Source organism: Argopecten irradians, chromosome 8 (genome assembly GCF_041381155.1).
Source record: "Argopecten irradians isolate NY chromosome 8, Ai_NY, whole genome shotgun sequence".
NCBI classification, from domain to species: Eukaryota; Metazoa; Mollusca; class Bivalvia; order Pectinida; family Pectinidae; genus Argopecten; species Argopecten irradians.
In genome coordinates, this window is record NC_091141.1 from 27,767,288 (window position 1) to 27,781,935 (window position 14,648).

General features: G+C 34.6%; 1 protein-coding gene across 1 annotated transcript; it reads right to left on the minus strand.

Moving 5' to 3' along the window:
• Window positions 1-4,488: 4,488 nt before the first annotated feature.
• LOC138330032 (major egg antigen-like) lies at window positions 4,489-14,626 on the minus strand. The gene is made up of 2 exons (XM_069277391.1): window positions 14,256-14,626; window positions 4,489-9,732 (listed from the first exon to the last, which is right to left on the minus strand). The coding sequence occupies exon 2, from the start codon at window positions 9,605-9,607 to the stop codon at window positions 8,567-8,569; it is 1,041 nt and encodes a 346-aa protein (XP_069133492.1). The 5' UTR covers window positions 9,608-9,732; window positions 14,256-14,626; the 3' UTR covers window positions 4,489-8,566.
• Window positions 14,627-14,648: the final 22 nt, after the last annotated feature.

Here is a 14,648-nt window from a genome sequence, read left to right on the forward strand (position 1 = left end):
AGTATAAATACTATCTAGACTAACTGCCTGCTGCGATACATGTCTACTTACGAGATAGTATCGGTAGTAATCGGCAGGAATGCATGTGTTCACGATCGGAATTTACTTATACCATACGGAATGTGTGTGTATCCGTGAGATAGGTGTAAAGTACAACAGAAGGGAGTTACTGATAGTAGGTTCTGATCAAATACATTCCCCGATTATCTTTGGAGTATGGTATTGATGCGATGTCGAAACGCACCTCCTTTACCTACTCCAAGGCAGAATGTCAATGTGGATATCCTGCTGGTATTGCTACCATTATGTCTTCACTGGTTCATTTGAACTTTTCAAAACAGAAATGAAAAGGATAGGTTATAGATAGATCACTTTTACTTTCAATTTTCGTTATGAGAAAATTTAACGTATTTCAAGTGCATTTCATTTGTGACATAGCAACATTCTTATACGTAATTCCTACATATCATATATTATATTTCCATTTACATGTTACGTTTTAATAACTATGATATTTGCATGTTGAATGGTTGTTAATTAAAACTTAATTAGTTTGTTATCAATTATTAAGTGGGCCTCTGGGTCTATTGAATATGACAATAATTAATAAAAGAGATACAAATGAAATCAAATACCAGTAACAATTTAATGAAAGTTAAAGAAAAGTAAGTGGGTTTGGAAGTTTGGACAATCGGTACCTGCTGCCCCTATTGTATGGTCGTAAAAGGCGACTAAATGTAGTATATTATCTTTTCTCTTTTTCCTAACTCACTTTCTTCAACCTTTATTCTTCCTAATGTCTCCCTTGACACCACCTCATTTTTTGCCTTCGGTTAAGACTCGCCACTATGAGGAAGGCTCTGGGTTTTAACTGTCCCTTGGCCGAGACACACCAAAGTAGTTTCTGCTCCTGGTTAGCGCTCAACATTAAAGAAGTGGAACAACTGTTTCGCCCGTTGTTAGTAAAATAATGTGACCGAATAGGGTGTATTGTTTGGTGATTCCGGCGTATGCTTCAGTGAAATATCACTATAAAAAGGGCAATAGTTCCACTATACAAGAAAATATGTCATGAATATACCGCAGTCGGCCAGTATCTCAAATCACGTACCACGCACTTCATACACGCTGCACACCACATGCATGGGAGGCCGTCCTTACGTGAACATGGATGTAAATAGAATGATAATTAATTAAACAAACAAGTAGCTATTTATATTCAATTAATATATGGTTTCTGTATTTTCATTATAACTATAATGCGTTGCTTGACAGGGCACCTGATGAAATCAATCTGCGATACTTCTATTACTGTCGTTATGGATATTTATTGTGATGAGGATAAGTGAAACTAACTTCGTTACTTAGCAATAAAATGATAAACCATATTCAGTAAATGATACGCCAGCCATATTTACCGACAGCAACCAACAACATATTCGACATCTTTCTATGATAAGTAAACAAGCGGATTTTATAAGGTAAGATCGAAATCAGATATGAAATCATGACGATATACAAAGGATGAAATCATGTTTATTGACATTTTAGTTGATCGCCTGCCCAAATAGAATAGCAGGAATCAATTAAATTTCATAACAAACAATACCTAATTATGAAACTTCATCATTCACAGCTGTTTAAAGATGCTTCACCGCCGACAGAGCATAAACGATACTAATCATTTGAACAATAATTTGTGTTTAACCATGCATATATACGTCTAATTAACACAAATATATTATAGAATCATATGTTTTGCCTTTGTTGCATGCGCAATCAGTATATTTCATATAGGACATATTTTTTCGGGATGCAATTAATAATTTTTGATATTTTCATCTTGAAGTGAAATTAGAAGCTCAAACTTTTCAAATGTGATAATGATGTGAAGTAAGCAACTTTTGTAACTGAGGAAAAACTACTTATTCGGCATCTGCTTCTAGCAGAGAAAAAATGCTTTTTGTCAGCGGTGGAACATCTTTAAAGTAACAATAAAAACTATTCCAACTGTTAAAACTATACGGAGGCGGTTTCCTGTTCGTTGTCTTTTGTAAATTGCTGAAGTTAAATTGCACTGTGATGTATAGGCTAAATTATTGTCAACCAAGTACATACGCATGGGGTAATTAGTTTCTTGACATTTTACTCTTGTTTGTGGAGCTTCGCAGATAGTATTAAAAAACTAATCGTTCTATCACCATAGGGATGTATGCCACACATTTCTACTTTCGACCTTTCCTCAAGGACAGGCCAAAGCTTAGCCCATAAAAATGAAGTGTTAGCTCCAGCATAACGTCCAGGATAACGAATTATGGTTCTGGTTTGCCGATTGGCAGTAGACTGACGGTATTCTTCAGTGAGCTAACACTATAAATTGGCACGAACTTAACAACACGATCATACCACAACCGACAAAAATAAAACCACATGTACTCACATCTCATCACGGGATATCGTCTGTAAACGCTCTTAGCTGTTATATAACGTAATTCCTACTGAACAAACCAGTCATGTGACCAAAGGGATTTTGTTTTTAATTCTGCATGGCTATAACGAATATAAGAAATAATAAAGGCCGTTCGACTGCTAGACATTGATATCGGAAATGCTGAACCAAAATAGCTACCATTTCATTGAACTGTCCCTTCATGCATGATATGTTTTATGGTCAAATGAATGACAGCATTGTTTTACCGCTTTTATCCTGTCAATCGATATTCCTGGGTGTTTCTGATATAAAGAATAAGATGTTGAGTTTAGATCTAATACAGCTCATATACTTTTCTGAACATTGACGTTCATTGAGATCTTTCCTCGGACCTTCAGCAATAAGCCTAGTTATTTGCGGCACAATTTAGCACAAAATGTATTTTGAACAAGTTATCGCAGTATTGTAATAACTTGTATTCACCAAACCAAAAGAGTTAATATTCCTTAGGGTAGATAAACAAAATGAAATGCGTGGGAGAAAGTTCATAAATGAACTCCTAATTTCTCTTTAAGAGAAGATTAAAATAAATGATACCAGTTTTAAGATGTCGGCACCGTTAGACATAAAAGACGAGGTTATAAACCATTTTACTTGTAATACTCAAGTGCATGATGGATTCGCATTATTTATAAAATGGTTGAATTGTTGTGCAATTATTCGTTTACTATATATTAGAATTGCGATTGCTGATGAATACTCGTAAAAATTAAAACTTCCAAAATCTTAATTCATTTCATCCCAGGCCGAACTGACTAGCCCCCTTTGTGATAAATCCAGTTTATGCCATATTCTTGAAATCGGAATTTCAAAGCCTATATTTCTTTTAGTTAGAACTCAACAACTTTGTAAACGCATAACAGAAACCGTACGGCTGGTAACGTTTGTGTGTATAGACAGACACAGATGTTATCTTATACCTTCCGGAAGCTTCACATACTGGGAGTGTAGATAACATTTACAGAAAATTAATCCCAGGTATCTGCAGGCTGCAGAAAAGTTGCAAATGCATACAAACTCTGTTTAACTCTGTTGCAAACTTCCAAATCTATATTTATCACATATCTCACGCATGTTTGAGATTCATACGCACTAGAAATGTTTGCTTTGTCTGTGTGTACGCGTCATGTGATCATTTAACTCATGATAAAACGATGGCATTAAAGAAATTTCTATTTTTCCGAACAAAAACTACATATATGTATTAGTAAACATAGTTCATTTGTGTAGTTTTCAGGAAACTTTCTTTCAATTCAAGCGCAGTTTCAGTTTTCGTGCGGTTTCTAGAAATCGATCGCGAATTGTGTTATAACACATACATGTTTATGCTTCTTAAGTTAACGAGATCACCCAAACACAATATTGTTTTTGATTTCCCAAACCAATATCTTCTTGTATTGAGAACCATTACTTGTTTACAATTCCACCTCCGGTTAAGGTTGAGTCTGTTGTTCTTTATAAGTAAATTCTACTTTTGTTACAAAGAACATTTTAATTAAAAAAAAAAAAAACTATGAACGATCTGCAACGCATACCTATTTTAAGTTTAACTGTATAACAAGTCGAACACAACTCCTCAAAGCTGATTTCATACAAGTTATTGGTCACTTGCAGTTTTATATTTACATTTACATGTCGCTTCTACTATATAAACTAACAAAGGCAAAGTGAAGCAATGACGGTATAACTGACACCCAAAACGTGACCATTATGGCGTCACTTATGTTGACTCGGTGACTTCAACTGATCACCGTAAAATGGCTGTTTCATCTTGTGGATTAAATCCCATAAATGAGTTGATAATGTAAATATAAACATTAAACTATCTTCCTATGTCATTTATATAGACCATAGATGCCATAGGAAGATAGTTTGATACTTAATTATTTTACATGATTACTGGACTGTTTTCCATCGTTTGTATTAACACTCTTGTTTCTATATATACATGACATGATAGAACATTTTATAGAATAAAACAGCAACAATAATACAAATGCATTTTACTTATTTTAATGTCTCTCTGATGAATTTCAACAAGCGTTTTATCGACAATGTTTACAATCTTTAGACTATCGCCAAAGTAGCATTTGGATATCGACGTCTCTTAAAGCACTATACAAACAAGTTATTGTACATTATAAATCACAGTCGGCCTGTGAGCTAAACCAGGAACTTCGACATAACCATGGGAACGGACTCGAAAGGGGGTTCAACTGAAAAATAGTCTTGACCCATATTTGACAAAAATAAAATAATTTACTAGAAATCCAACTATGCATTGTTCTAATCCAATGTCATTCGAATTTCATCAAAACACTAACAAACTCATATCATTATTTAGGAACCCTCTTTCGTGCCACCTCAAAACAAAATATAACGAAGGAAATATAATTGAAATATCATTAATAAATATTTCTCAAAAAGACGTGAACATAAGATAAATTTATAGTTAAGAATCTCAGTTCCCGGGATTTTGTAATTTTCAACAATTAAATATGACATGTCATATTGAGTGACGTCATACTACATGGCATGTTAAACAACAATTCACCTGGGTTTGAAATTGACTCATAGACAACAGAACATTTTATCTCCATAATATGTGACAAACTTACAACAACTAGTGTATAAATAAAATATATTAGGTACTAACAAACAATAAATTAATCGTAATTACAATTAAGTGATACAATATAAATAAAGTAAATTTTTACTCCAATAGTTATAACTACTCCGATAACTATAATCTACCACAGGGTTCATCTATAAGTTAAATTTGATTATACATATAATGTTTTTGAGAAACCTCGCTAGTCCAAACCAACTGGATTCCAAATATTACGAACGGTATTACAATAAAAAACATCACGAAATGAAATTGTGAACTACCATTAGATATAGTAATAACATGGCCGGATTATGGAGTTATGAATCGATTTCCGGACTAACGAGGTTCCACTATACAGTTTATAAGTATGTAACTATGGATACAACAATGAATAAGTTACATCCGGGATATCATCTATATTGCATACGAGTCCTGGCCATGCATACAAATGAATTAGACAGTACTATTTACATGTCACCCACATACTCACAGTTGTAGACTCATTCAAATAGTTTGCATTCTAAAATACAGTTTGACTCCAAATAAAACCGAGATATATAATCATAACAAAACCTTCATTTACTTGCAATTCGTTGGGTATATTTTCATTGACCATTTATATAATAACTGATGTTTTTCGAACAATATTGCAACAGCTCTAATAGAACATCAAACGAATTGTTTATTTCTATTGTCATTTCTTTGAAACAGTTACAATGTAGTTACTCTATACATCTCTTCAACTCTTATGTAATAATTGGCAGGTTTAACATTCATTACACAATTCCCTGATCTTACTTACGGTGTTTTTGTTTATGAAAAGATAAAATCTGCTTTATGAAAAGGTTCCGCCAAGAATGCCATGGCAATAGATTTGTAATTATATTTATCTGTTTCACGAAAACATGATGCACAGTACTGTTTACGAGATCTAGGCTTATTTGAACAAACTATTCCAAATATTTGTGAAACATCACCCGCCAATTAAACTGGAAGGTCTGAGTAACCCTAGAATCGTGACCAACCCAACCACTAACGTGTCTTTATAGCCAGCACGAGCGCGTGGAACTCACGTGCATATTGTATTTCATTCAGCACTAAGCACTCGGTTATCTGTCTGAGAACATATTCAAATGTATAGTTAGGTTCCATTAACTTCATTTTTCTTTTTGTCTTACTTTATAAAGCAATATTCCGTACTTTCACATTCATTTTGTTCTTGAATACGTTATTTTCTCAATGTAGTGTTCTCTGTTCTTTTACAAACCACTTAACCTGTTTTAATGCGCATTACAAAATTTTTTCATCTTCGGGCATTGAGTGAACCATCCTTTGATAACTACTTTTCTCTGAAGATAAAAACTTGTCTTATACCAAAACAAATCCACTCCATTATGTTAAAAAATAAGTGTTGCCATGATTAAAGTTGAAAGCTAAGATCAACAATCTGGCAGATGGTAAGATAGGCCTGATTCCCATAGACTGTGGTACCAGATACTTGATTTAGAGTCATTTAATATCCATGGTTAAATATCAGTTAATAGCTTAATATATATCTTTAACGGAGTATATCAACTTACCAAGTTATTTGGTAGTGTTTCAGTTGTTTAACCCAAAATGATAATTAATTTGTGAACAACTTCAGCTCTGTAGCATTCCACTGTTAGAATATCTTATATATATAACATAAGTAAATCTGTTTTTTTTTTAATAAGTACAAACCATTCCTTTACCCCATCCTTAGAACACACATCAATGAGATAGCTTTGTAATAAGTTATGGGATGCTCAGACGGGTCCATATAAGCCCCCTGTTGGTTGAGATTATGAGATAACTACATCTGATCCCAGACCAGTACCGTCAGTGTTACCAGGTGTAACGTATTAAGTTTAGCTGAGGTATCTCAGACGTGGTCTGTTTCGTGTTTACATGGTATAAACAGATATAATATAGACTTTGGCATTTCAGGCTTGTGTGTAGAGGAAGTGAGGCGTTGTATAGTGATAACCGTACTTGGTCTGACCTGACCTTACACTCTACAAAGTGCATGAGAAACTCTAGTTTGTTGCAGTATCAAAAAATAACAGATTGTTACATGATTTATTGACATTTTCGAATAATAAATACATAAAGCAAAAATGTGCTGAAATGATTCGAAGGTTCTGTAATGTTTTGATTGATTGCATCCTAATTGAATTTATTCAAAATTTAGTTTATTAATGTTTGATATTAAATGTTCAGAACGCAAATACAAAGTGCCCAAAGCAACTGCAAACATTTCAAACAAAATATGAGCTCTTCGGAAATCCTATTACATTACGAAGTACCGTATTCAGAACATGACGAATTCTTTTTTCTCGAGACGTTAGAAAGAAGATTGCATCCTGCCCGATATAGATAAGGAGAAACATATCTCCGTATTAACGAAAACCATGATCTGATACGCCCTGAGCGTCTAGAAGATATCATTTACATGGTGGTGCTTGTATCTCGCTGTTCTAGGTATCAGACTTGAAGAAGGTTCTCTTCTAAAGAAGGGCAAATATTCTTTACGTTAATTTCGAGTTTTAATAAGTCTAGTGCGATTGTAATTTGGCTCGGTTCATAAAACTTTTATCCATTTCTTTTTATTTTTCCTATTGAAATTGCTTTATTCCATTATTCGTCCTATTTCCAGTGACAATTTCTACTATTTAAACTTTTAAAACCTTTTTTTATGTTATGCATTTTGAAATAAGAATATAGCTATTTATGATAATTGTAGATATTACCGAATCCACAAACTCACATACAAATCACAACACATTATCTACAGAAGTACGTAGGGTACTGCTAAATAGATATATACACAGCTATTATGTAAATGCTTGTTGAAAAGTCAATATGGCATGACACTTTTTTCGGTGATGTAACATAGGATTGGCAAACATGTATGATACATGGAATTATCTTAGATATTCTCACAGTTGTGCATGCATGACAATTAAAATTGAAAGCCCTTCCGTGTTCTAACGTAGTCAATGCGATATGGCATGCTCCTACAATAAGAAAACTATATAGTCTTTACCTTGCTTTCGTTGAAACATATCGAAATTCAGATATAATAAATCACTTCTAATATTGAAAGAATTATAACCACTTTAGATATAGCAATATTCCAATTAAGATAAAAAGGACCTCGTCGACATCCGAAATCGATTTTAATTAAAAATCGAGTAAAATAAATCCATCGTTATCACTGTGGTAGTAAAGCGTATATTCCGGGAATATTACGTATTGAAATCCCAATACTTAATGCCGAAATGATGGTCCTTCGATAGTGGTGTTTAATCGTGTTTGAAGTACCCAATCAGTTACTAATCCCTCGAAATGAACGCCCTCCAGTTCACGCAAGACACAAGATGGTCCCAGTAGCCGTAAACAGTTTACACTCCCTCCAGACAAACACCGAAAGGTGACCTTCCCTAACGACGATGGACGTTAATAGTGACCAGTGGCCTATTTTGGTTATCCGTGACGGTCACCTGGGATTCCTTAGTGACCACAACTTTCCTGACGTCATGGCTCTGTGTGATTGAGTACCGTTTTTGCGCCATTTGTTTCAGAGGTGCTTCAATATAAAGTTTGCCCTCCTCTCCAATGTAGGCCGAAATGGCAGTTTGATCGACACTGTCAGGAAGTTCATACTCCTTATTGAATTCTTTATGCATTGTTCTCCCAGTTAATTTTTCCTCGTGTTCCGCATGTACAATTAGTTTCTTTTTGTCCGTTTTTACTACTATTTCCTCGGGCCTAAATTCACCAACATCAACACTTAGCCGGAGTTTCCGTGTTCCATCGGGCTCTGTGATTATAGGATTCTTTACGGTGTTGGTGCTGACCTCTAGTGGTCGAGCTATGGCGATCTGGTTGTTTGGTGACGGGGTACACGACATCCCGTTTGTTCCGTTTGTGGTCGGTGGACTGCTGTTGGACACTGCGTGTTGAATGGGCAGAAGCGTTTCCTTTCCTAGAATCTGTCCGCGTACAGGCCCCTCTATGGATAGTATCCCGTCCTTACTCAGAATACACTGAAGTTTATCTTGGTCTACGTTACTCGGTATATCCACCTGCCGACTGTATTCCTTGCTCACTGAAGATGAAGTAGATTTCTCCTCATGCTTCGCCGAAACAGCTATTTTATTATCTTGCACGCGAACCTGTATTTCTTCTGGTCTAAATTCGCTGACGTCAAAACGTACTTTGAATTTTTGACCACCGTGTAAGTCGTTTACAAAAATAGTCTTTAGATTATCTAAGGTATCTACAGCGTTAGAGCTGCCAGATTTCTCTGTAGGCTTGAGCTTAAAGAATTCATTCTTCATGCTTTCGAACTCACTATCCCATTCCTTCCTACGCTTTTCCATCCTAACTTCCATATCTTCCCAAGACTTGACTTGCCTGTCTTGGAACGTCATGTCGTCCCTCTTTACCGGCACGTGCAGCTCTGATCTGAAGAGAGCCATGGCGCAGGCCCGGTATATATATACACCGAGGAAGGGGCTGCTGGGGAAGCGAGGCGGGCTGCCTGCTAATCACTTTCTATGATGCTTCTCGGAGATTAAAATGCCACTGCGGAGTTTACCAGTATCTGAAAACAGGTGATTGAAATCAATTAGACAAGTAGTGCTCTATAATATACACTGGGAAGGCGGATACGGAAGCTTCTTAGTAAATCCTATTAAATGATAAGTATATATACCTATGTTACGTGTATACTTTCATTTGCGCTTTACTAACCAGGACAGGAATGCCAATATTTAATATAAAATTTTGGAAGCTATATTAGTATTGTTTTGTAAACGAATTACCAGCAAACATCTGAAAAACAAATAGTCATAATTTGAATCAAAAGAGGAAATAATTTTGAAACTAGATACAGATAGGACTGATAAGCTTTGATAAATTTTAAGTATGGATTTGTAATTGATGGACGTAACGAATGCACAGAAAAGTTTAATTTTGAATTTATCATTTGAAAACATAAGTTGGTGAAGATGTGTTAGTAGATGTACAAATAACAATACATGACAAGTGGCATATTTTACCAATTTAACAATTCCTGTATGATATATAAAAGTGAAACTCGTTGACCACATAAACTCATGTAATACACTCTAAATCTTGACACGTGCCATCCTATCAAATCAAGTGATATCGACTATATTACATGTTTCAAAGATACTATAATGTGTACAATAAAATGAAGGAAATACATTTGTTTTACTACTCAGAATCTGGTAGATATCTGACATTACCTCAATACAGCTGCTTGGTCAGGTTTCCTGTTTATTCTTTAAGATGTTTATGTAATTTTCGATGATGGAATTATAGATATTTAATGTAATTTTAGATAATTAAAACTATATTTAGCGGTAAACCCATTTTCTATGAATGAGGTTTCTTCAGAAATCAAAGGGAATTTCATAGCATTGCCCGTTAAACATACAAGTAAACTTGTTAAAAAGCAATGTGTACATAAGTATGTGTACCTCTCCTAACTACTTCACGTTACTTAGGAGAAGTGACTTTTAAAGACTACACAACTGGTCCATCGTCGACCCGTGAAATGATGAGTGTGGTGGAATGTGATGACTTCACCAGCTGCAGCGGCCCATCATATAAACACTTGGTGGGTGCTGTGGTTCTGTAGGCCAACACTGGTCATTTGTTTGGAGGGCCTGTTTACACAGCACCGTCAGAAGTAAACCACTCTCATATCGTCTTATCAGTTCAGGCACAGACGGAACATATTGTTGAAATTGACACAAGGTGTTAAGTAATTTTTTGTTTTGGTAACCTTGAACTAGAATCACAAATGTAAATTGAAAAAGCGTTCTGTAATCAACCTTCAACTATCTTCTGCCATGTTTTCAAAGTAATTGATGCCGAAACGGTGGTCCTTCGAATATATGCGGATTGATTTGAGTATATGTAGCGAAGCACCGACAATAGAACCAAATAGCAAAGGGTAGTTGGTTGGGTTTAGGACCTTTTAACAGCTTAGGTTATATAAGAACAACCTCCCGTGTGCAGCGCGTTGTTTATCTTTGTATTTTAGTTTAAACAATATTTATTCATATACAAAACAGAATATTTGGGAACACGATTAAAGCTTATATAAATTCATTTTTTTCTAGTAGTATTTTAGTGATATTTCATGAAACCATGCCATCACAGACTGCATTCTGTATCTCGGCCAGAAGGAGAAACAAGAAATGAATATATCATTATGTGCTGTTATACAGAAACATAATTTCGTTGAATCACTCAGGCGATTGTTCGACAGCTTAAAATCATTTCTGTCAGATTGGAAATTTTCAAGAAAGTTCTATAGTGTGTTTCCCCTGTAAAGTGAGGTAACCTCATTACTGGCAGTCACGTCAATCTAACGCTATCTCGTCTGTTCACTTATAAAGCACTAAGGTAAGGTGATACCTACTATAGAATTACCAGAGCTGTGTTTTAAAACTTTAAAGCCGAGTGCTGAAGGATTGACCGATAACAGGCTTCTCGTCGAATGAATCTCTTTCGGCAACAATTTAGTTTACATTAAAGAAACGCATTTATATAAAGAACATAATTAATTTTCATGATGAAATTTCCGTGTCCTTTCTAAACTTATTTATGTTTTAAGATGATAGCAATTTTTGTTGCTATTTGACTCGATACTAATCTCTAGAATATCAGAATCATCGCTAAAATTTGAAAACAAAGGGGGTATAATCTAGTATGTAATACAAACGTTTCTTTAAAAATGAAGTAAGTAGGTCAATATCCCCAATTTAAAAAAAACGAATTTTGTTGCTACGCCGCATGAGGTGAAGCAGTTACTTTCATAGGCAATTTACGCCATCTTACAGGATAGTCAAGTAATATTAAAACGAATAATGGCAACTGTCCGGATTCGGACGCCGTCTTCCTACTAAATCATGGTCACACAGCGCTTGCATCCGTTCAGATTTCAGTGTAGAACAAGCATTCGTGGAAAGTAATCACGCATGAAATCTGTTTCCATATACAGATGGAACAAATATATATGTAGAAGTATACCATGTTCGAGAAATTACTATTATATATCTTATTTAGAACACCATCGTGTAACAATAGATATCAGACAATGCGTAGATGCTAATTGACGGAACATACTAAAACGCGAAATGCAGAATGACAGTACATACTAAAAACGGAATGAAAACGGAACAAAGAAAAACACAGAAACATCTGAGATAATGTTCAATACTTACTTTACATTTTCCTACGCTTAGCAATCTCTGCATAAAATCGGAAACCGTTTTTATGTTGTTAACAAAAGTATAATTCAAACTGTTTGTCTTTACTTGGCCTTGCTGCCTTGCACTAACAAAATTCATAATTCCATATTCTTTTCAATCAACGGATTAAGCTTCCGCGTTGCCCACATAGCTTTTTGGGAAGCTAATACTTGTTATTGTCTTATGTTGAAATCTTGTAATTGGATGATGAACGAGTGTACACGCAGTCCCGCAAGCGAGAGTAATATATATATGAGCGTCCATAGCTATATATTTATATATAGGTATCGATTGTGATGTAATGCCATGATTTATTATCGATTTGTTTGTGTTTACGAAAATCGTATTTTTCAGCGAATTGTTTTTTTTCAAAATTCTAAAGCACTGACAAGAGTGCAAAGCATCACATTTCCCCAGTTACAAAAGGGGGATTCAGGAAATATTCATATTAGCTGTGAAACTCCAAGCACATTAAACAGAAATCATAAGTGCATAACTAAAGGTGCAAATGTTAACATGTTTGGAGAAACAAATAAGGTATCAATATATATGCCAACTTGAAGATATTTCAAGATCTTACATTTGAGTCAGTCCACTAAATTGTATGTTACATGTAGGCATACCTATAGCACACCAAGATTGAACGCTAGTTAGTAGAAATATGCACATTGCATCATGGCATACAGCGCAGAATGTATATATGTTAATAAATAAATTGGACAGTACTTAAAGCTTTATGTCCAATAATGAATGCAATAAAATAAAACCAAATCGTGTTGATATTGAAACACAAACATCTATGTGTATCGGCCATAACGTGGTTTTGATGTATTATAACGTGGTATAACGTACAATAACATATCTAACTTTAAAAAAGTTTGACGTTGGCTTAGAAATCTTTAAATTATCTAAAATAAATTTCAATTTATATTTCTTTTGAATGACAGGAGTGATTAGCGGTGAAGAAATAAGGAGACACACTGACACAACTGTGGTTGTTTGAAACTGTGACAAAGCTAGCAGGTCGACATACCAATCTCAAAAAGCAATAAAGAATTGTAGTTTAAATGCATTTTTAAAATAAAAGTTAAATAAACTTCTACCAAATGCAGAATGCAAAATGAAATTTAGAAAAAATAACAACGAGAGAGAGAAAAATCGTTTCTCCGAAGACGCGAGATTCTTAATGATTCTCACTATGCTCTCTGGTCTCTACTAGAACATGGTTACATAATAGTTCCCAATGATTTATGTGTATATTGTTATACATTGATACAAAACAACACTTATATAAACATATAGGTAGACATCAGAAGCATTATTACAAAGGAATAGCTTATCTTACATATGAGTAACTGTATTACTTATGGATATTTCAATGACATAATACACCATGATTGTATTTCCAAATTAATTAATAATTAAATTTAAAACAATGAACGTTCGTTTTAATAAATTAACCAAAATTTCTCAATGATTGTTTTCACACAGATACATGCTACAATTTTGATAATGCCGAAACAATTCCTTTCTGAATATTTTTGATATTTACACAACTTTTGGATTTTATTTTCTTCTAAATTTGGTAATGCCAAATAACAGATATTCTCCAAGGAAAATAAAGAAGATCAATTCTGTTAATTGAGTCAATTAGCAGGCAATAGGAAAGAAACAAATCAACGTCGTGTTTGATTTCATGATTACACTAAAACAACCAACTGACTTCCTGTTCACGAGGTCCAAAGATAAACATAACATCAAAAGAACCATAAAGCATAAAGAAAGGTTACACACACTAAAATAAAGAATATAGACCAAAAAGGCATCAGATAAAAGTTACCTTGTAGTTTTCATAGATAGAATGCTCCCGTAGCGAACATAGTCCAGCATACCGCCTGCTATTTGTAACTGCTTTGTTATCTGACTGGTGTGACGGCCGACTAGCACTGCCCACGTAACAACAATGAGGAGAGACTGATTAGGGGCTTCTGGAGTTGATGAGGCTGGAGAGAAACTACTGCTCACTTCGATAGCATTCAAGGAGCCTCAGCTATGAGGAATCCCAAGCATTCTTCATCTACAGATATATTTTTTCCTGCATCTTCGCACAAATTATGCGTGTAGGTGTAAAGAATATTGAGATGAAGTAATGAAGCTATTTAGAGCCAAGCTCGATCATATTATGCTGGTTAAATTTGCAAGCCTAATGTTTTATTGGTAAACGAACGCGGAA